General features: G+C 41.7%; 1 protein-coding gene across 2 annotated transcripts in view; it reads right to left on the bottom strand.

The window, feature by feature from the left end:
- Positions 1 to 5,692: 5,692 nt before the first annotated feature.
- The window catches only part of trim67 (tripartite motif containing 67), a 63,407-nt gene continuing 44,820 nt past the window's right edge, over positions 5,693 to 24,279 (bottom strand). Inside the window, exons 5-12 of one of the 2 annotated variants that reach the window (XM_085770342.1) lie at positions 23,002 to 23,155; positions 18,960 to 19,040; positions 17,376 to 17,539; positions 15,980 to 16,118; positions 13,371 to 13,495; positions 13,103 to 13,281; positions 7,529 to 7,691; positions 5,693 to 5,909 (exon numbers count right to left, since the gene is read on the bottom strand). In XM_085770342.1, the coding sequence (XP_085626468.1) occupies positions 5,862 to 5,909; positions 7,529 to 7,691; positions 13,103 to 13,281; positions 13,371 to 13,495; positions 15,980 to 16,118; positions 17,376 to 17,539; positions 18,960 to 19,040; positions 23,002 to 23,155 (1,053 nt within the window). In that variant the 3' untranslated portion in view covers positions 5,693 to 5,861. The remainder of the gene's footprint in view (positions 5,910 to 7,528; positions 7,692 to 13,102; positions 13,282 to 13,370; positions 13,496 to 15,979; positions 16,119 to 17,375; positions 17,540 to 18,959; positions 19,041 to 23,001; positions 23,156 to 24,279) is intronic. The other variant, XM_085770343.1, reaches the window with a different exon arrangement.

Raw genomic sequence — 24,279 nt, 5'->3', positions numbered from 1 at the left:
CATACTTTATAGAGTAGATGGATTTTTTTTCCTCTACTGTTTTACCTTTAAAGTTAAATAGCTGATCACAGCAGTGCCATGCTCTTTATCCCCAGCACCATATGTTGAAGTTAAACTAGTAAAATATGTCACATTCATGGGTGGGTAAGTGTGGGGGGGTGTAAAGGGACATGCCGTACAATACATCTAGACAGGAGTGACTACAAGTGAACTGTTTCAAATATATGGTTTTAGTCTGGATGTGAGTTTTAGAAAGGAAAGGGGGGAAAAAGGTTAAACCCCGTTCCACCTGATAAACACTGTGACTTCCTCTGCAGCAGCAGCAGCAGCACTGTGAATCTAAGCGCCTTAGTATAAGCTTTTATTCCCTCCGGTCAAGATTTCCTACGTGCCATTTTGACATTGACGCAGCCCGCAGACATGTAACTCCAACTCATACTGGAGGGGAAGGGGGAAAAAAACAAAAAAAAACAATTCCCCTGATGACACGATAGACGTCTCACTTTGCTCCGGGGGCTAAAATCTATTCCCGGTTACAGCGGAGTCAACCTCGGGGCAGGTTTCTCCTCTGGTGTGGGAGGTGGGAGGAGGATGGTCAGAGGTCCGACTGTCGATCCATCTACCGCTATCTAACTATGGTGGAGCTGAGAAAGCTAGAAAAAGCCTCACACATTGATGCAAATGTAGCCCTTAGGTGGTAACTGGCAGTCTGGCACATGTCAGAAGAAAATCCCAGCTGGCAGAAAGTGAAATGGTTTTTTTTTTCTTGGTCGGGAGAAACTGGCTCTTTTTTTTTTTTTTACACCACTGCTGTTAATTCACATCATATGGAAATGATGATAAATGTAATAAGTGATTCAGTGATTCAGTATCTTGCCCTGCAGTCAAGCACAGTGGTGTGTGGGTGTTATTACAGGTGGCAGACCTTAGGAGTGCAAATATAATGATTTTTATTTGGATTTACATTTTATTTTTACTTTTTTTTTAGTCTGAGACAAATCTATGGAAAAAAACACTGCCATATTATCACCTTTTTAAGTTTATTTGGCAATAATATTGCAGATTTATACATCAAGCAGACCAGTGGAGACATATAGTAAACCATAAGTGTTGTTTTTTGGTCTCCACCAAGTCCTGAGGGAAACACTTGGCTCTTCAGCAGCTAGCCAGTGTTTTAACTATACATGTCTAGTGCTGGAGATTTCACTGTGTTTAGAGCTTTCCTGCTGTACAAAACAGTAAAGTTTCAGGTCTAAAAAAGAACAAAACAATGAGTTAAAAGATGCTAAATGCTCAGTAGAACAGAGAGGATCCAAGTGCAACCATAAAAATAAAACAGATCACAACCCTTTAAAATAACATTTCCCACTTAATTTGAAATTGCTGCAGACTGAAATGATAGCAATGATAGTTTAGGATGTAAGTGTCATGAATTTCACATTCTAGGTAACAGCTCTGATTCATAAATAAATATATAACTCCAACCCCCGTCTCCCAGAAAAAGGCTCAATCATTATTCTTCAGTACTTCATTCATTAAATAGAAGAAACCACAAATGTTAAGAAAAACGACACGTATAATGTACAGATATTTACTTAGTTTTAACTACTCTAGAGCTTTACTAATAACTAAATTATTTTAAAATAGGCGTTGTATTGAAAATAGACCTCATTAATTCCTGTAATAAATAACCTTTTTTTTGTAGTTTACTGCTCTACTGTATTTCTGTTCAGTCATATGGCATAGTCAAAGTTTACTGTGGACTGAGAATTTTACAGAGTAAAGGTGCGATAAGTAAAATATAATAATAACATAGTAATTTATCAACATAAAAACTTTTAAAAACTTTAAATGACTGCTATTTAATGTCCCTGATTAAAAATATTTGAATATTATGAGATAGTTGACACTTTCAGCTTATAAGACAAAATGTTTGCTGACATTGAAAAAAAACAGAAATAAAACAAAAAGTCAGCCATTAAAGGTATGAAAACACACTTGGCTGATATAGTTTAGCTCCAACAGGATTAATAATAATATGAGGGAAATGACATTGATCCTGTTGTTGCGAGCGTTGAACAGCAGAGGGCGAGCTGTCACAGCAGTTGGCTTCAACGTCACTCGTTGCAAAGACAATAATAGTACAGTTAGTACACTATTTACAATACAGCTTCAGATATTTTTGTAAACTTGTTCGACGTTTAATTAATAATCCATGCGTAATAATACCACACGTCGTAGCCATGACTCACGTTATCACTATGTACAGTTTTGTGGATTCCCAAACACACACACACACACATACACACACACAAAACCCTTGACTTGTTATCTCAGGTCTGTCTACTGTACACCTCTTAACGACTCCTCTTTCTCTCTCACACACACACACACACACTTTCATATTATCATAGGGAAAAGAAATATTTCAGTATTGTAATAAAACCCAGGATTAAATAACATAAATTTTGAAAATGAACTCATCCATTCTCAGCTGCGTTAAGATAAAAGATAAGATACAGAGGAGGTGGGAGGGGAGGGGAGGGGAGGGCTTACAGGTGTTATAATAATATCCTTAGTCACAGTGGTTTGGTTGAATTTCGAAGCTTTCACAGGCTGCCGTATCCAATCCCTGATGAGAAATGTAGCAGCAAATGTAGCTTTTTTTACCTGATGTGACTTCAAGATCATTTTCAGTTTGACGGATTAAAACGGTGGCTGAAGCTCTACAGACAGAGAGACTGAAAGATGAGCACAGAGGAGAATTACCATGATGAGACGACCACACTTTTATCACCCACCTCTAATGCGGGTTTTTTTTGTCACTGTTGTTGGCCTTTTAACCCTCCTGTTGTCCACCTGGGCCAAGGAAAGAAGGAAGGAAGGAAGGAAGGACAAAGGGAAAGATGGGAGGAAAGAAAGAAGGGAAAAAGGAAGGGAAGATAGATAGAGGGAGGGGACTGATTGGGTCAAAAAGGAAGGAAGGGAGGGAGGGAAAAAGGAAGGACAGAAAGATGGAGGGAGGGAACAGATTCGTTCAAGGAAGGAAGAAGGGAGGACAGAAGGAAGGGAAAGGGAAGGAAAGAAAGATGGAGGGTCAATTGGATCAAAAGAGGAAGGAAGAAGAAGTGAAGACGAGGGGAAGGAAGGAAGGAAGGATTGTGGAAAGAAGGAAGGGAGAAAGGAAGGATGGAGGAAGGGAACAAATTGGGTCAATTTGACCCAGAAAGACAACAGGACGGTTAAAAACAAGGGAAAAAGTAAGATTTGGCTCATTTCCATTTCATTTCAGCTTTTGTGTGACGTTCATCCCCACAAGATGATAACAACTCTTATGTGTGGCTACAGAGACCAGGAGAGGCTTCATTGACATTCACACAATTACATTAACATATCCCCCAGTTTTTAATTTTAAATGCTACAGGGCATATTTACCCTCTAACCTCACTTAAACATGGGTGGTGGAACAATAATTGCAATCTGCAAATGTGATTATGTGATGTGAACATAATTTGATTTTAAATTCAAAATATATGCGACACGATTTGGGGGAATGTGCAGCACAGACAATCAACAATGTTTCTATTGAAGCCATGAAAGTCTGTAGGCTCAATATTTCACTCACTATGAATTTCATATAGCTTCCAAGTTCATGTTTTCCTTCTTTTGGTTTGTTTTTTATGCAGCCTTATTTGACACTTCACGTGTTCTTTGTTTATTTTTGCAGTAATGGTCCAAATAATAGTTTGATTTAAGTAGGCCTACACTCACTCAACTTTTGCCAAGTGGTAGATAAGAAGAGTGAAACTGCTTTCATGTCTGTCAGATAGTCTAAATATGAAGCAGTATTTTTGTTAGCTTAGTTTTGTTAAAAATAGTTGCCTCCGGTAACCTTGCAATAGACACACATATCAACCCTTCAGCATAGAAGACAATAAATGCATACCATACTATCAATTGGATTCACTTGAGCACCTTAGATGAGCTATTTGTAAGTTTTGTCATTGCTACATCGCTAACACTAGCGTCTGTTAATTAAACATCTGTTAATTAGCATTAACAGATGTTAACTCATCCGTCTTCAGCTATTGTTGTGTTTGCAATACAACAGTTCACAATACATCGTCTGAGTAGTGCTACTTCTGTAGGGCCGGACCAGAGGCTACAGTGACTCGGTATCGGAAAATTAACCCCACAAGGTTAGCTGGCTGGTTAGCATGCTAATTCAAGCTGAAGACGTTAGAGAAATAATAGTGTTGCTTTTCCACAACTCTTGTTAAGTAAAAGAATAAAAAGTAGAACAGTAGAAGAAGTTTGATGTTGAATTCATAATGTTCCCGTCAGACTGGTAGCTACTTCAGTGCTAATATTAATGTTTAAATGGGGTCATTCCTATGTTCCCACAGCCCTATGTTCCCTCAGCCCTATGTTCCCTCAGCCCTATGTTCCCTCATTTCTAACTTTTGGTGTCACTGAAAATTAGGCCCTATGTTCCCACAGCCCTTTGGTCCCACCATTGGTTGGGTTTAGGCAATGAAGAAAGGATTTGGTTAAGTTTAGTAAAAAGACCAGGTAGAGGCTAGACAGGCCAGATAGATAGAGTCCAGATAGGTAGAGAGAGTCCAGAGGGAACATAGGGCTGTGGGAACATAGGCACACTCCCGTTTAAATAATGTAGCAATTGCAAAACTTGGAAATTGCTTCCTGGAATTGATCCATCTTGTCCCAGTTGAGATGTAGCTGAAGCTGCGAAACAGTTTGTCCCAATTGAAATATGCCAAAATCAATTCAAAATTAAAATGACTTCTCCTAGACTCTGTAGATCTTTCACATTGCTCAGTAATGAAATGAAGCAGCGCCCAAACTTTTCCCAGCCCGACCTGAGTGAGTAAACCTCACCACCGACAGCAGCACCAAACGACAGAGAGTTCACCAAGAGGAGAACTTTTTCTTTTTCTTTTTCTCCTAATGTCTGTCAGGCTTCAACCCACAGAAAAGAAATCATTTCTCCATTAAACTCAAACCAAGGAGGGAGAAAACGGCGAAGGAGCCACGGCGGGGATAAAAGTGAGCGCTGAAGTTTCAGCTTTTCAATATTTCATGAGCGAAAACGAGCTGCAGCAGCGCCACTACAACTCCTACAAGAGGCTTTCTTCATCTAGTTGGAGCTCGCACGCTGTAAGCACACCTGAGAGAGACAAAGAGCGGAATCATTTCTCCCTCGTTTTTTTTCTTCTTTTTTTTTACCCACTCCCTGAAAGCACCGTGTTGCTGTAGGTTTTTCTGAATTGTAACATTTCTGATGATGTGTGTCTTTAACAATCCTCCTTTCTTTTGTTGTTGAACTGCACAGTGAAGAAGTCTTTACCGTTGATATTGGTCGGAGTGAGGCGGTCGATGAGTTCGGTTTCAGTTTCAGGCCTTGTGCAGAAATTTCAGGCTGTTTTTTTTCCCGTCTTGATGAAATCACTGGGATGGTAAAAGCTGGAATAACACACACAGGTGGAGGTGGAGGAAAAGTAAGTATGGAAATCCACAGTAACTCCAGTCACATCTGTAGCGAGCGACATCCACGAGATTTAATCGTAGCGTTTGCAGCCGATAGATAATAACTCAGATTTTATTCCTTCGACCCAGACGATCACACGGAGGAGGAGGAGGAGGAGGAGGAGGAGGAGGAGGCGGCGGCGGCGGTGGTGGGGTTCATCCGAGATAAGAGGGCACCTTGAGAAGGATGAGGGGAAGAGGAGGGGAAACAAGGTCCACGTGGGAACAAACTGAGGCTGCAGATAGTTGACATCGTATGTTTGTATCCAGGGCACGCTCGGAGGAGGAGGAGGAGGAAGAGGAAGAGGGAGCTCCTACTGTTTGATATTCTTTGGCACCTCCAGGCCAGTGAGTAAGGTCACCTGAAACAGACAAACACCACATGAGATCATCGACCACAGAGGGATCACACTGCACGAGAGCCCGAGTGTTTGATATTCTAGCTCAACAAGGGACAAAAAAAAACTCATCGGACCACTTGATTTTTTTCTTTTTCTGGAACACACTCGACAAACACTCGAGATCACACACATGATAATGAGTTTGGGTAACAGGCAGCAGCCACTTGGCAGCCTGGATGATGGATTTAAAGCTCACTCAATAATCGCCTGAATTTGGGGCATCTTTTTCAAAGCTGTTTGTGAGTTTTGGATTAGAAATGGATTGAGGGAACTCTACTTTATGCACTTATTGAGACTGTGCTACAATTTTTTTTTTTTTTTTAGGAGGGTACATGTACGCACCAGTGGTCTCTTATATAAGATAATAATGTAATTTTTTTTTGCAGCTCTGTGCAGTTCGTGCCAAACTGGTCGTATCAAAGCTTCGAAGACGGAGTTAAGTAATTATGTGACTTGAGCGAGCGTCGGTGCAACAGTTCTGCCTGAAGTCACTGAAATGCTGCTAAGAAAAGAAAAAAAAAGAGAGAATTTAATGTTTCACACCAGCTGATTCGCCTCTGGTTGTAAAGATTTTTTAAAAAGCTTGAGCAGCTAATGGTTTACTACCCTGAGGAGCTCCTCGAAAAACTCCCACATCCGAGTTCAAGTGTTAGAAACGACTACAACAACAACAACAACAACAACAACACGCTGCTGATGCTTCATTCAGGAGCTGTAGGAGGTCGTTAGTGGCAGAAGAACATTAACAACAAACTGCAGAGAGCAGCACATCGTCAGCCCTGTGGATGTTTTTTACCATCATCAGCCAGTCTGGATTGTTTCTTTTTGTTTTTCTATGTAAACAGAGTAATTGTTAAGTCGACCCCATGATGTGATGTTTTCAAATGGCCTGTTTCTGTCTGACCAACGGGCCAGAAACCAACAAATATTCACTTTATCAGGATGGAAAAACAGAGATTAGAGGAGAGACTGTGTGTATTTAGAAGCGGCAAAGCTTTGGTGTTTTGTTTGATTAATGAGTCGAACAACTCATTGATCGTTATCAAAAGTTTAGGATGATTAATTTCCTGTCAAAAGCCAAAGGATCAATCGATACATTGTTGGAGCTCGACTTGTAATTTTTTTTTTTTTTTGAACATTCTGTTTATTGAATTTTTTTTGTATTTGAGTAACACATTGTGAACATATTTTTCAATCCAAGCCCCCCTCCCACTCCCTCCCCCCATTTCCCTAAATCATATCATAACATAAATAGGTAAAATAAATAATAAGAAATAAATAAAAACAAAACAAATTGAAGATACATAGTGAAAATATATAGATAAATTAATAAAAGGAAAAGTCAAATAAAATATAGATAGTTGAATATGTCCCTTCATCAACTATGTCCACTGAATTCAGATGTTCAGTCAGATTTCCCCATATTCCCTCCAATTTATCTGGCCTTTGTTTTAAATTGTACATTATTTTGACTTGTAATATTTGACAGAGTGAGTCCAAAATGTTTGATGGTGCAATAACCAAACCTTTTGCATAAGTTACACACACGCACACACACACACACACACACACACACACACCTGTACGTTTCTGTTGAGGCTGACCGCAGGCACAAAGACCCCGTCCAGGTTCTCGAAGGCAGTCGGCCCATGCTGCTCCTTGTTGATGAAGAAGGTCAGAGTGTGTTTGATCAGATCCAGCAGGATGCCCACAGTGGAGGCCTTAGTGATGCCGCCCTCTGCCCTGCGCACACACACACACACACAGATAAAGATTTATGAATGCAAGCCGGTGCAATAGTGTAAAAACAGTAGAAATTCAAGTGGAAAGTGAAATTGCACAGTGGCAGCTGCAAAAAAACACGCATAATCTTCCTATTTATTAACACAAAAAAATAGAAAACGAGCAGACTGACACCTGACGGACTGAAACCAAACGTTACAGACATCTGTCATTATTTCATCATTTCCATTTCCAGCTCTGTTTAAAACAAGATGACACTGGATCCATGTACGATGCCTTTTTCTAAATTAGTGAAATTAGCATCTGTCACTTGTTTGTTGTTGTTGTTCCATCTCCGAGCTCTGAGCTAAACCTCACCAGTGTGTCACATTCATTTGCAAACAAACACCTGCGTCGTGTGTGAGTGTGTGTGTGTGCGCCTCAGGAGCTACTGTACATCTTCATGACATTTAAAACACAAAGGCAAAAGGTTCAAATGAGTTGCGTGTGTGTAAAAGCACAACAGCTGATCTTTTAATTTGAGTACATTCAGTATTTTGGTGGTTTGTTCCTTGACTGTAACGGATCGTGCCATCTACTGTGTCGGGGTTTTTTTTATGCCTTACATAAACACAAAGTAGGCCAACCTATCCTCCAGAGATCTCTTATAAGATTGTTCTTTTCTGTGCTCAAAAGAAGAAGAAATCCTGCCTTCGATGATTTAGATTATTATGTAATTAGTTAGTACAGGCTCATCTAGAACTGTATCGGTGCGCTCAAGTCTATATGGCAAAGAGAAAACAAGCACAGGTTGTTTTTGAAGTCTAAAACACAACCAGATCAGATGTGAAACCGTTTCTTCTCTTCTGTTCATAGAAAACGTGCACGAGCGGCGTGCACCAACACAAGAAGCAGCAGCTGCCTGAGGCCTGAGCCGACAGAGAGAGAGAGAGGGAGAGACGTAGGAATCAATACGAGGTAAATAACAATATGAAACACAGACGTGAGATGATTAATGGCGTGAAAGCAACACGGCAGAGCGGATAAGTGTTGTAGTCGCTCGGATGGACGGAGGTAGAGAGAGAAAGAGGAGGAGAGGGAGAGTCGGTGGGTTTTTACATCTTCCTGTGAAGAGTCGACTCTGTTCTTGTGAAGAAAAGACGTTTTGGTGTAAATAAATGTTTAATGAGAGTTTGATCGTTTCCTCGTGACACTGGGAGAGAGATGGTGCACACAGATGTTTTGATGTCTCCTGCAGCCTGCAGTCGTCTCCTGCTGCTCCCTGGTGTGTTTGTTAGTTGGTATTGTACAAACCCCCCCTCCCCTCCTCCCCTCTTCCCCCCCGAGGGCTCCCTCTGTCATCCTGTGTATATATCATTATATTATGTGTAAGTGTGCTCGTGTGTTTTTTTTTCCCCGTGCACGCTCCCTCCTCTTTAGATGTGTGAGATTGGATGCAGGAGGAGACGTGAGGACGAGCGGAAGAAGACAAAAAGTCTCTGACTGTCTCTCCTGCTGTCGGTGTTGTAACGTGAAGCGCTGGCTGGCGGCTCGGAGCTCGGGAGACGATGATGAGACACACGTTTACATGTGGAACCGTCTGTTCAATAACACATCAAACTGCTGCCGAGGTGATGAACTCTTGACTTGTGATTTAAAGCTGCAGACAGACGTGTTATAAAGTGAAGCAGCACATTAATAAAAGATTGTCAGTTTCTCACTTTATAATAAACCTTCACTCCTTCACTAAGACGGAGAGAACTGACTGCTCTAATGGTTTCTCCAGAATAAAGTCAGGAACACTTGGTCTCACCATATGAAGAGCCTGGAGATCATTCATTTTATCAACTGGTGTTTTACAAACAAAACTGAATCAAGTTATGGTATTTTAAGTTATTAATGAAGCAGGGCTCCACCAGAATTAGCCAAATCACCAAATTCACCAAAATAAAAGTGTTCACCAACATAAAACTTATAAAATAGACATTAACTTGCAATACAATAAAAGCAAAATGTTAACTTAATGGCTCGGGGACTTTCTTGTAAATTATATTCCTTAAATTAAAGAGTTTCACCGCATTTTATTAGCTTGGTGCTTTTATTTTGACGGAAAGACCTGTGTCTCTCGCCCTGGTTCTGTTTCCTACCAAAACAGCGAGTCAGCGGCCCCAGACTACACCAGAATAGTCCATTTAGTTTTCTTTTTTACAACTCAAACAACATCCTAATTATTAGTATGTAAAATATTAGTTATAATAATTATAATACATTTTATTTGTAAGCGCTTTTACAGATGCTCAAAGACACTTTACACTTTAAAAATCATAAAATAGAGCAAAGTCAGAGTGGAAATTCAATTAAAAAACAGCAATAAAACAGTATAACACACAAAAAACAGTATAAAACACACAAATATTAACTATATTAAAAGCTAAATTAAAAAGATGTGTTTTGAGCATGGTCTTGAATGTTGGGAGGTGTGTGCAGATACGGATGGGTTTAGGGAGTGAGTTCCAGAAAAAAATATCTATTTATTATTCAGTCTGTTAACAGTTATTTGGAAAAGCACCGAGCGTGTTCAGGCTCTGTTCAGACCTAGCTGGTGTTAAAATCCGGTCTGACTCTGAGGTGATGTGATCACACATGAACAGCTCTGAGTTCAGGTGTGAACACACGTCTCACTCCTCAGGCAAAAGCAGATTCATTTGTTACAGCACATGATCCTGCACAGAGGTCAGTCAGAATAACAGGAGGATGAAAAAATCAGTAAGAAGCAACAAGAAGAGGACAGAATAAAAAAAATAATACCTCAACAATACACACGATCATTTTTGCATTTTAAACATTCAATTGCACATCTGTCCTTCACCTGAGCAGCTTTTTTGCTTGTACTAGGACACTTTAATTCCATTAAGTTATTGTCTCTTTTTTTGGCAAAGGTCTAATTTAATCTGAGTTTTGTAGGGTTTTAAATGTGATGTGGGGGCTGTTGGATGTGTCTGCTATTGAACACATGAATTTCCCTCAGGATCAGTTAAGTTTTTATCCATCTATTGATCTATTGATTAAATACAGGATGCAGGCAGAGGAGAATAAAACAGTTTTTAGCTTCTTTTAGAGCCAGGTACTCAACTGATGCATCCAAATACATTACATTAGTCCAACTGCAGTTTCATCATGGACTGAAATATTTTGCTATTTGTAAATCTTATTATATTACAGAGCTGAGGTGGTGCATTGATCGACTCAACATCTCCTTACCCTGCTCTGTTTCAGTCTCTGTCTGTCTTTGTCTCTCACCAACACAAAGACAGCAGACTCGTCTGTCAAAGTCAGATTGGCTAAAAACAGCGGTGCATATGTTGTTATTTGCATATAAAGCGGAGGGAGCGAGATCCAAATCGCATGTGGAGCTGCATGTTAATGCAGCCGGTCTGAACGCGGCCTCAGCAGCTGGAGCTTTCAGCTGCTTCACATGATCTTCCTCATCATGATGCGCAAACCCAGACACATGTACCTGCAGATTATGCTGTCCTATATTTAAAGGGATAGTTCAACATTTTGGCAAATTGGTCCATTGCCATAATCCCTACAGTTTTAGGTGTAGGTTCATTATCTATAATTGTCGGTGCAAGCTATTTTTAGAACGGCGGAGCAGAGCGGCGAGCTGCTCAGAGCTACGCTACAGAGGCTGTCAGCAGTTTTGCATGAACTTGCCTCTAAAATGAATTTGCCTCTAAAACAGTGTTCTATTATCTCATAGCGTGGTGAATGTGCAGGTCACAACTTGTCCACCAGGGGCCTCATTTATCAAAGAGCGTGTAAAAGTCCTCTTAAATTTTCAGTACGACGGAAAGGCAAAATGTGCGTACGACCAAAAAATATACACTCTTTTCAGATCTATCAAACTCCGCGTACACACGGCTGCACGGTATTTCCCTTGATAGATCACACCGGACCTGAGAAAAGCGTGGATGAGAACACGCCTCATACCCAGCCCCCTAAACGGCCCCACGCAACCATATGTGGTCAATGCAAATCAGTTACGTGCATATTAAGTAGCCATGTGCACTCTGGAAACGTGTGGAATGACGTCAGTGGAAGACGGTGAAGACAACAGACAGACAGAGAGCGGAGAAAGAAGCGGAATTTCTCTGAAAGCGAGATACACGGTAACACGGCAATATCAGTCAGAAACATCATCTTGCATTGAAAGGCTACAATAAAAACAAAAAACTCCCAAATCTAAATGAAACAGAACAGAAAGAAGAAGAATCATATTTATTCTGCCCCTTATTTTAGATTATGTCATAATAATTTAAAGCAGGGTTTCCACTGCCAGTCAGTACTTTGCACCCCTTTCCACTAACCCCCAACTTCCGTTCACTGGAAGACTTTGATTTTCATTTGTGCATAGCTATATATTAAAAAACATTGAAGTCCACCAGTCTGTGACTTTTCCTAAAATGATGTTGGGCAGCACCCAGTTTTGTTAAATACAATAAATATTATTCACACAAAAAATATCGATCATGTTTTCTCATTTGCTTTGATTTGCGCCGACATTATTGTGCTTGCTGCTTGCTTGTGTGTGTCCAGTCTGGCTACGTAACACACGCACGTCGCAGAAATTATTTTCCAGACTGGACAGACTGGTTGTGGAAGAGTTGTAGCCTACATGCAGGGGAAAAATATCAATATGATATCAAAAGAAAACGAAATTCGTTTTATAAAGCCAGTATTTAGGAGCAAACTAGTGTAAATGCACAGGGGAAAAATCTGAGTCGCTGTGCTTTTCATGTAAAGTGCCGACGTCAACACGTGTGCGGTGGTGGTGGTGGTGGTGTTGGGGGGGGGGGGGGTGGTCATCATCACCACCACTTGCTACTTCAAACAGTGTCCGCGCTCCTCTCTCCCTCGCATACTGCAGTTCTCTGACTCTGCAGCGGTGTCGCCAATTCCTCTTGTTCTTCAAAAAGCGTGTAAATGCCGGTACGCCATGGTCGGACTGGTCGTAAATTTTTGCTCTTACTCCCGACAAGTTTTGGTTTGATAGATCCCAAATTAGGCGGAGAAAAGTGCGTACGCACAAAATGGGGGAAAGAGCGTGTAAAAAAGCGTGTATCCACAATGATAAATGAGGCCCCTGAGCGTTTTGGAGTTGTTGGATTGTGTATTTGATGAGTTTGATGAGGGAAACTAAGAAATCCCATTAGCCTCCGTAGCGTAGCTCTGAGCAGCTCACGGCTCTGCTCCGCCGTTCTAAAAATAGCTTGGACCGACAATTAAAGGTAACGAACAATTTGTCAAAATGTTGAACTATCCCTTTAAGCAATAAAAGGTGATTTGACTTTGACAAGCGAAGATTTTAAAGTGGAAAAAGGGGGAAATAATGAAATTATTTTTTTGTTTTTAAATCCGTGTCCACCTACCTGTTGGTGTGGGAGTTGTTGTGCATGAACCAGGAGCGGTTGTTGTCCACATACATGGCCCACGCCTTGTCGTCCTTCCCCAGCATCATGTCCTTCATGGTGTTGATCCTCGCCACGCCGAACGCAGGGTCCGGGTGGTTGTCATAGCGATCGATGCGGACCTCCCAGTAGTGGATGCCCTGAAATATTCAAACAGGAAACAAACAAAATCAGCACGGACGAACATAAATCTGATACAGGTTTAAAAAAAACTGAGCAGTGTGTTGACCTTGGAGAAAGCAGCAGTTCCCAGCACCACGCGGTCGTCGTAGCTGTTGCAGCTGACCGTCTGGTTTTCATTGGTCAGGACGATGTCCCGATGAGCCGTGGTGTGGTCGAAGGTGAACCAGGCCACTGTCGACACAAAACAACACGTCAGTCACGATGCTGCATCATTAACGATCGTTGTTTTTAGACAGAGCGGTTAAAAGACGCCAGGAGGACGCACGTAGTCTGCACACATCTTGCTGCCGATGTGAGAAATAAAATTCAGCTAAAATAAACTCATTTACATCAGACAAACATTTTCCTGTTTTAAAAAAAATATGTTTTATTCATAACTTATTGTGCAGTGACAGAAAAGAAAGAGACAGAAAGCCTCTCTGAGTGATTCACTGCTGTTCAGTCCAGACACGACGAAGGAAATTGAAAGGAAACGACAAACACGCGCTGATGTTTGTTTGTCTGGGACTAAATTGTTTTGTTTTTATCAATAAAGCTGGTGTTTTAGATGAATCTTTATCTTCTGTCAGCAGCAAATAGACTTGGTAGTGCGCACACACACACACACACACATAAACACACACTGGATAATACAAGTATTAACAGTTGCTTCCTTCCACACAGACTTGAGGATGGAAATCCATGATTTAATGATTTTATTTCCATAATTTTATACAATGTAAAGCCTCGGGCCGTGAGCGTGGGAATGAGTTTAGCTCAGGGTAAAAAGGGTAAAAATTTACACACACACACTATACACATTAATACTGAAAATGTCCATTTTTAAAATTGTACATCAAAGTTTGTTTTCCAGCCCTTTGTTGCTCTTTGACTCTATCGGCTCGACAAGCACAGTTTCCTCTGTGTGTGTGTGTGTGTGTGTGTGTGTGTGTGTGTGTGTGTGTGTGTGTGTGTGTGTGTGTGTGTGTGTATGTGTGTGTGTGTATCTGTCGAGGAAAGAGAGAGGACAGAGGAGGAGGAGGATGGGCGAGAGAGTGGGCAGGAGGAGAGATGACAGTGTGAAATAAAAAGAGGACGAGAGGGGATGAACGGTTATCAGTCAGAGAACAGACTCTAATGCCCATTGTTTCACTGGCTGGCACAGTGTGTGTGTGTGTGTGTGTGTGTGTGTGTGTGTGTGTGTGTGTGTGTGTGTGTGTGTGTGTGTGTGTGTCTGTGTGTGTGTTTGGGGTAACTCTCCATCCCTGTCCCGCTGTGGCTGTGCAGGATTACTCTTCCTTTTCTTTTCTTTCCTGTCCTTTTCCTCTTTTCTGCTACCCATCTCTCTTTCTTTCCTCTCTTTTATTTTTTCCTTCTCTGCCCATCCCTCCCCTTGATTTTACTTCCTCTCCTTCCTCCTTTTCTCCATCTCCTTTCTTTCCTGTCCTTTCCTCTCCTCAGCCTTCCTGTCCTTCCTCATCTCTTTTATCTCCTTTCCTTTTCTCAAATTCCATTCCTTCAGTGTATATCTATGCTGCTCTATCCCTTTTCTATCCCTCCTTTCCTTGCCTTTTCCTTCCTATTTGGTTTTTGTCCACCATTCCTTTCCCTTCCCTTTCCTTTCTTTTTGCTTTCTGTCCACCATTCCTTTCCCTTCCCTTTCCTTTCTTTTTGCTTTCTGTCCACCATTCCTTTCCTTTCCTTTTCCTTCCTTCCTTTCTGCTTTCTGTCCACCATTCCTTTCCTTTCCTTTTCCTTCCTTCCTTTCCCCCCTGTTTGCTTTCTGTCCACCATTCCTTTCCTTTCCCTTTCCTTTCTTTTTGCTTTCTGTCCACCATTCCTTTCCTTTCTGTTTCCTTCCTTCCTTTTTGCTTTCTGTCCACCATTCCTTTCCTTTCCTTTTCCTTCCTTCCTTTCTGCTTTCTGTCCACCATTCATTTCCTTTCCTTTCCTTTTCCTTCCTTCCTTTCCTCCCTATATTTGCCTTCTGCCAACCATTCCTTTCCTTTCCTTTTCCTTCCTTCCTTTCCTTCCTTTTTGCTTTCTGTCCACCATTCCTTTCCTTTCCTTTTCCTTCCTTCCTTTCTTCCCTATTTGCGTTCTGCCCACCATTCCTTTTCCTTCCTTTTTGCTTTCTGCCCACCATTCCTTTCCTTTCCTTTTCCTTCCTTCCTTTCCTCCCTATTTGCTTTCTGTCCACCGTTAATTTCCTTTCAATTTCCTTCCCTTTTGCTTTCTGCCCACCATTCCTTTCCTTTTCCTTCCTTCCTTTCCTCCCTATTTGCTTTCTGCCCACCATTCCTTTCCTTTCTGTTTCCTTCCTTCCTTTTTGCTTTCTGTCCACCATTCCTTTCCTTTCCACCCTCCTCCTTGTTTCTCTCCCAGACTATAAAGCACTATCTCTCTATTTATTCTCTTTCCTTCACCTTAAAAAGCTCCGTCCCGTCTTCCTCTCCTTGGTCGTTGTCACACAGATCAAATTAAATTACATGATGAGGCCTGTTTCACAGAGATCAACACAAACACCGTGCAGAAACAACAAAAACAAACAAAACAGAGACAAAGCCAGAGACAGAGGCCTTTTATGTTCAAGCTGCTCAATGCCAAATTGGCAAGCTGGGACACACACACACACACACACACACAAACACACACATAGACACACACACAGCCTACCATCAGAGGTCTTGAGAACGACCGTCTTGCTGTACGGACCCACACCGATGGCGTTGTAAGCTTTCACCCTGGCGTTGTAGGCGCTGTTAAAATGCAGGCCGTCCACCGTACACACCGTCTCCTTCCCAACATACACCTCCTGAGTGTATAGGACACACACACACATACACACACACACACACACACATACTTGAGCATCATTACATATGCAAGTGAAGTGCGTGCACATACATATTCTATACACCCGCTGGTTAAACTCATCATACATGCATCTCATTATCTGAACACATTGTCAAGTTATTTGTAGGTCAAGCACTAACACATTTTAAATGATGACATTAACACTCAACTACACACACACACACACACACACACACATATACAACCATCTGGCTGAGCTGAGCAGCATATAGATTATTCATAATAACATTTAAAAGAGGCTGCATACCTTTACACAGAGTGTGTGTTCCGAGCCTGTGTGTGTGTGTGTGTGTGTGTGTGTGTGTGTGTGTGTACTTGTACAGCTATACATGTGAGGAAAATTGACCCATTGCCATAATCCCTATAGTCATAGCAGTAGGTTCGTTACCTTTAGTTGTCGGTTGCAAGCTATTTTTAGAACGGCGGAGCAGAGCCGTGAGCTGCTCAGAGCTACGCTACGGAGGCTCATGGGATTTCTTGGTTTCCCTCATCAAACTCATCAAATACACAATCTAACAACTCCAAAACGCTGTGGTGGACAAGTTGTGACCTGCACATTCACCACGCTATAAAATAATAACGGAACATTACAAGACAGAGTTGTTTTAGAGGGAAATTCATGCAAAACCCTTGATGTTTGTTCCTGTTGGAGGCAGTTTTCAGCAAGCAGTCTCTGCATTTACCTCTACAACAACTCTGTCTGGTAATGTTCTGTTATTACCTCATCGCGTGGTGAATGTGCAGGTCACAACTTGTCCACCAGAGCGTTTTGGAGTTGTTAGATTGTGTATTTGATGAGTTTGATGAGGGAAACCAAGAAATCCCATTAGCCTCCGTAGCGTAGCTCTGAGCAGCTCACGGCTCTGCTCCGCCGTTCTAAAAATAGCTTGCATCGACAATTGAAGGTAACAAACCTACTGCTAAAACTATAGGGATTATGCCAATGGGCCAATTTGCTAAAATGTTGAAATATCCCTTTAAATTGGGTTAAGAGTGATGGTTAAGGTTAGGCATTTGTTTCGGATGGTTAAGGTTAGGGTAAGGGGCTAGGGAAAGCATTACATCAACGAGTGCCCTCACAACGACTGTGTGTGTGTGTGTGTGTGTGTGTGTGTGTGTGTGTGTGTGTGTGTGTGTGTGTGTGTGTGTGTGTGTGTGTGTGTGTGTGTGTGTGTGTGTGTGTGTTTGTACCGACCCTGTACTGGCCTCCGTTGCCGTCATCCAGCTCCAGGATGTAGCCCTCGATGGGGCTGCCTTGGGGCGCAGTTACTCTCCAGGCCAGGGTGGCGCTGTTGTTCCTTGTGCAGCACTTCTCCAGCTGCAGCAGAGGGGCGGCCGGCACCGAGGGCCCCGTCTCCACTGTACAAAGGACGAGGGGAGGGGGGGAGGGGGAGAGGTGTGGACAAGGATGAGTAAAGATTGTGATCGGAGGCGAAGACGTGGAAGGGGGGGATTGAGAGATCAATATGGTGTTAGAAGAAAGAGTAGAAAGAGGGAGTGATGGGAAGGGGTGGAGGGAGACAAACGGAGGGAATCTGGCTGAGTTGTGAACCGGAGCTTTAATATATGATGTGGATCCAGTGGGAGAAAGGGAGTAAAAAGCCTTTAAAGGTGAAAATGCTCCGGGTTCATTTACAGGGCAACAGCTGTGGCAGCTTTAAGTAGGCCATGTGAGGACACCATGCCCAGTACAGATGGAGTGGTGCTACTGGTGTGTTGAGTTTGACCCGTATAAGCTTTGAAGTGTTGGGATGTGAACTCCCAGCTGAGGGGCATCCTGATTAAACCCGTTAAAACGAGTTAATCACTTAAAGCAGCAGGTTTTTTCTTTTTTTTCTTTTTTTTTGGGGGCTGGTTAGGAAGGTCAAGAAAAAAGGGAACCAGCTTTGTATCAAAGAGATTAAAAAGCGATATATCTGTCTAACCCCCTGATGTGATAAAACTTTGCGCTAACAAACAAAAAGACAAAATTGGAGTCCAAGAGAAGCTGAAACAAACAGAATAGAAAATAAAATATTAAAAAAAAACACTTGTTGTAGGCAGATCTAAGAGTAATGAAGTCTGCTTCATATTTCTGCCTTAGCTGTCGGCGCTCATCTGATCTTTTCAAGACAAAATCACAACAGTAGTGAAGACACAGGGGAAAGGCAGCAGTCAGGACAGGAGGAACAGTGTCACAGGATCTTTGCTGTACACAGTACACACACATGTACATATCAATTAAAGTGTTTAAATTCAATGTATTTCACAGTATTTGTAGCCAAAGTAGTTCTTTCATCCACATTCAACCAAAAGAAAATTCAAATGACTTTCTTTCTCGCCTTAATGAATTAATTTGTAATCATCAGCTCATCTGGCTAAATCTGGTGCAATGCAGCATCTTGCAGATATGATATGAAAATTGATTGTTCTTTTTTTTTTTTACTGAGGAGAAAGTGCAACAGTAAAGGAGTTGGTGACAAAAAGAAAGGTTGATCTGGGAAGAAGAGAAATACTTTAGGCTACAAATTTCTGCAAATTGAATTTCTTTTTTTGAAACCTTGCGCCCCAGTGAAGGCAGCGCTATTCTGCAGAGGTGCTAGAGAACACACACAAAATAAAAACCATGCAGAGGGAGGAAAACCAGAAAGACACTGTGGGGACAAAAGAGACCGATGATTTTTTTCAACCAGAATGGCTGTGAGGGCAACTGGGACCGAGGGAGGAGGAAGGAGTGACAAAATAAAGTCAAGGAAGGAAGACAGAGGTTTACTTTGAACAAGCAGATTCTCTGAAATACCTCCTGGGCTCTCTGTCTCCATCTCAGCCTCACCACTGTCTGCTGCCTGCATTTGTTTCAATAATGGATTCTCCTGCACATCTGGAAGTGTCACGTTGGTTTGGGTGTTTTAATAAAAGAGCACACGGACAGAAGATTGCATATTAAAGCAGCTGGAAGTGACAGTAAGATTAGCGGGGAAACTTCTGATCGGTTGTTGAAAACATGACGTAAGATCCATCGCCCTACAGGTGGCTAAAAAAAATAGATCCTTTTGGTCTACTGATGTGTTGATCTCATGATTTAAAATATTGGCTGTCAGATGACAGTGTTTCCTAACAGAAGATGTAGTTATTTTAAGAGATGACATCAAAGTTAGACAAAGTTTCATCAATATAAAATATAGTATCGTCTGCATATTGAAGCACAATTCGCTTTTTTTCACACAAATATCTGACAGTAGATCAGTTAACAGTGCTCCAATAGAAAAAGGTTTGGTCTTGACTAGAATCTGAGTTTAGTGCTCTCTCCAAGCTTTCCTATTAAGAGGAAAGAGACTCTGGCCTTGCTGTTTGATAGGATGTAAGTAGGTCAGCAACATAAGTCACACTTTCATTAAACAAACAAAAGATAAAGAATCAGAATACAAAAGAAACAGTAATTTTAATCCTGAACAAAAACATAAATATAAGACTTTCTGAGAAGAAAAGAAAAAGTGATCCAGAATTCAAGCTTCAATTGAGCTTGAAAAAAAGATGGTGACACTATTTTGTTAAATTCAACACCTACTATTTCATCAGCAGGATGTCTATTGTCTAAGACCAAAAAAAAAAGAGGTAAGAATCAAATGTTCTATCTTTAAACTCTTAGGGCCGGATTTACTAAGATCCCAGATAGCGGGCGCTATATTGTTTGCTCCCGCTATAATATTGCGTGTTTGGTTAGTGCACGCAAAACAGGTGATCTACTAAGAGTAACCCGCTAAATGAAAACACGTGCAAACCGCAATATGTAAATGAGGGTTTTGCGCGTCGTAATCGTTTCCGCCATGGAGAGAGTGGACAGAGAGCTGGATGGACGAAGGGACAGAATGACATTTGATCCGATGCATACAGTGACAGCATGTGTGTTCATCTCTCTCGCGCTCTGTTTAGATAAATAAACAAAAATCGCTACAGGGCCCAACTCGTCATATACTGACAAACAGGCAGGAGCTGCAGCGACAATCACGCACCTATAATATGTGTGTGTGTGTGTGCCGCCCATGATCGAGTGGATTAATAGAGAGCTCAGGTGGGACACACGGATCTAAACACTCTGACCACAGACCAGAGGGATCAAAGACGGGTGAAGGCAGCGGTGACGTGTCTCAGTCCGGGACCGGGACCGAGAGACGGAGCTGAGCAGCCAGGTGAGAGGAGAGGAGCGCACTGCAGGACAGACGTGCCCCGTGCGTAACGGCGCGTAAAAGACTTTTAACACGGCTGAAAAACTGTTACAGAATTACCCAGACGTGAGGAAATGCAGAGATGAAAGATCATGGGGCTCTGACAGGTATCAAATCAATAAACGCATAAGTTTTGGCGAAGTTGTATCAGTTAGTACATGGTTTTCAGACGTGGTAAATAAAGACGCAAAAACAGCCACCGCAATCTCTTCCTGGTTTGGTAAATGACATTGCACGCGCTAAATAAATCTATTTGCATCTACTCCTCCCAGTATTTTGCACGTTCTGGCTGAAACGCCCATATTTACATATTCATCAAGGCAAACACGCTAAATGGATGGCACGTGTTATTCTGCCCGTGTGAGGGACGCAATCCTCGGTGCGTCCGGTTAGTAGATCAGGTTCCACATGTGTTTGCGCGTGCAATCACGTTTGCACACGTTTTAATACACGCAAACCTTTAGTAAATCCGGCCCTAAATGCCTCGTTCTGGATGATCAGTGGGAGTTGAAGGTGGGGAAACGTACAGATGAGCTTCATGTCACCGGCCTTAAAGAACAAAGGAGGGACGATCAAAGCCTCTCTGAGCCTTTTCAGATCAGAGCTCAACTGCAGCTCAAATCTGAGAAAAAACTCCTTTCAACTGCAACACAACCAGAGCGGTGACCTGCAGATCAGACTAACGTTACTCATCCACCAGTTTGAGTTTTTGTATCTGAGGTCACCTAGGTCCCCAGTTTAACAAGGAAACCAAAGAGCTTTGCATATTTTCAACCCATTATACTTGATTGCATAGCTGCAATCAGATTGGAAATATTAACTGCATTGCTGCTTGACACAAAAAGACAGTGGGGATTGTTTGCTCTTTGATTTAAGTGTCCAGGTTGAATCCACATTAGCAGAAGAGAGCAGCTGATCTTTACTGCCTCACTGGAGCAATAAGGAAATAGAATATGCATGGTGCTGATTACAAATTTAATGTACATTAACAATACATCTGGGCGATCTCTGGCGCTGCAGCGGAATGAATATAAAAGACGCCGTGTTTACTCATGCACGCCAACTGGTTGCCGGGTAGCAACAGCCAATGAATAGCTAATCAGCAGTTGTGTGTACACTGATGTAGATCATAAGGAAAGCTCAAGAAGAAGAGGAGAGGGAAGAAATGTTTATTCATCATCGTTAAATATATCAACAAGGAGTATTTATTTGCTGCAGAACAGGGATGTTTGTGTGTGTGTGTGTTTGCTCATGTCAAGCTGACTAATTTATACTGTAGGGCCTGTTTTAAGCTGCACTCCAGTTTTACAAGATGCTCAGTCTCAGTCATCAGCCTGTGAAAACAGTTCTTGTTTACTTGTCGAATCAATAAATTAAGGGAAAAATATCCTAATCTGATCTTTATCACAGTATAAACAACTGATAGCACAATAGAAACGGTCTCATCTGGCAGTGAATTCAAAGAAAGGCTGTTGTTTACACACAGTCATAGTGTCTTGACATGATGTATTCCCTGCAGCTTTTAGTATGAACCCCAAAGATCACAGCTACTGCACTGTAGTGAACACAAAACTCAATAAACCAAAACCTATTTTTATCTGGTCTTTTCTTATCTTAACTAACTTTAAAGGTGCACTCCACCAATTTTACAAAAATTGGCCATTGTGGCTTCAAACAGACACACTGGTCTAATGCTGCATTTATGCAGTGTTAGCAGAAATGCAGGAACGTGAAAATGATTCTGACTTGGTAGAGTTCAAACATTATAACAAGATGACTGCCACTAAAAACATAACTTAATCGGCCAAAATCAACTTCTTTTGTAATATTGCATATTTGAATCGGTGCATAAACAAGTGATATAGACACATTTGCCTTAAAGCAGAAGTAAGTGATATATTTGTGTTAATATAAGTCTTAAATAGTTATATCTCCCGACAGCAATCACTTACATAGAGTGTTTGGACTGAAACACGGGTCTGTCAGTCACTCTGCTCTGCTCTGAGCCGAGGAGAAAACATTTATCGTATCCTACAGTTTTTATCCAATGAGGAGAGAGAACGGCATGCAGGGCTGTGTGTGTGCAGCCAAGGGACGCCGTGAATGTGGCGACGTAGGGACGAGGACTGTTATGGTGCGTTCAAGGCAACTCGTAACTCGTGTTTTTCCGACCTGTGAAGTCGTACCAGTTTGATCTGGTACGAGTTCACGGGTCGGAAGTTACGAGTGGCCGTTATAGTGACTTTCACCGGTAAAACAGGTCGGAAAAACACGAGTGGGTTGCCTGGAACGCTACAAAGTCGTAAGTTGTGACATGAAGCTGTAATTTACGGTTTCAAAAGCCTGCCTGGAACGCAGCATTAGCCAAAACGACCAGATCGCTTACTTCTGCTTTAATCAATGAATGCATTATTGGATATGAAGGATCCAGTGTTTTTTGTTTCAAATAGTGAAAGAAAAAAACAGAATAGAGATAATGACAGGCATATTGCACATAAACACATGTAATTATCTGGAGTGTAACTGAGCGACCCTGTAGTTATGACTCACATGTTGTTGTGAAATGGGTTTAGATTTACCACCTGAAGGGAAAAAGTGCGTATTGTGTTTGTTTACCTTTGCCTTGGCAGAAGTCCAGCTGCAGGATGGTCTGCAGCAGTGAGTCGGTGGTGAGGGTCAGGTCAAACTCAGGGCCCACTTTTGGCTCCAAGGCGCCTTTCACCCACTGGTCCTGAGACGACGTCACTCGCTTGACCAGGGCGTCAGAGATCTACACAACACAGACACACATTTATATATATATATATATATGGGAGAATCATCAAAGGAAAAGACACGTTCACACACACACACAGGAATTGGGAGCTCATGCGTTCAACATCTCCATTTAAATATGCTCGGGAGGCTGCGATACCCTCGCTGCATACAGAACAGCTGCTCTTCTGGGATCCGTTCCATCCGTGGCTTCATTACATAGTGTCCGACATGTGAAATGAGGCGAGCATTAGTGCAGTTCAAATATTTAAGGATACGAATTAGACCCCCTCATCTTCCCTGTAACAGCTTCTTCACTGCCCTAGAAAAAAAATAAAACTCTAAGTGAAAACATTACGTTAAACTACATTCAACTGCAAAATATCCCGATTGCTATTTTCTTTAAAGGCAAAAAACACGAGCGGAGGATTTGGAGATTCAGCCCCGAGCATAAAGAGAATAAATGGCTCCATTTAACTCCAGTTTTTCCCTCCTCGTCAGATCAGCTGAAATTACAAATGATCCTGAGCTTTTATTCGGCTCTAAAAACCTCCACCCTCCGTTATAGCAGCCTTTTACACTGTATTTAGGCGCTGGCAGCCGTATAGAAGCACATAATCAATACATTATTAAAAATTCAGATGAAATAGAAGCGAGAGGATGTATGCGTCCCACAGGAGGGTCTTTGATCTCTATTTCATGTCTCCCTTTAACCTTAACTCGGTTTCTCTGGAGCTATCGCTCTCCAGGAGGAAGAATCATTAACAACCAGGAGCAGAGAAAGTACTTACATTTTATTTCCTCTGTTTTCCCGACACAATGCTTTTATTTTCACCTGATTTTGAGAAAATTAAACTTTATTTTAAGTAGAATTAATGAGTAAGTAAGTAAAAATGTAGGGATGTATGACCGCTGTGGGCGTCTGGACAGTAAGTAATAATAAAAATTCATAATAAATAATAGATGATAATAATCCAGTGAGTCCATTAATGAGCCACTTCCTGATGGCACTGGGAACAAAGGATCTCCTGAACCTCTCACTCACTTGTTATATGAACTATGCATGAACTGAAATACTCATGTCTGTTTCCTCTTTGTTTGCAAATTCACAGACAGAGACATGCACATGATGTCACGTTA

Source organism: Trachurus japonicus, chromosome 24, assembly GCF_045865225.1.
Source record: "Trachurus japonicus isolate A0001 chromosome 24, Traja_1.0".
Classification (NCBI taxonomy): domain Eukaryota; kingdom Metazoa; phylum Chordata; class Actinopteri; order Carangiformes; family Carangidae; genus Trachurus; species Trachurus japonicus.
This window is presented reverse-complemented; position numbering and strand designations above follow the sequence as displayed.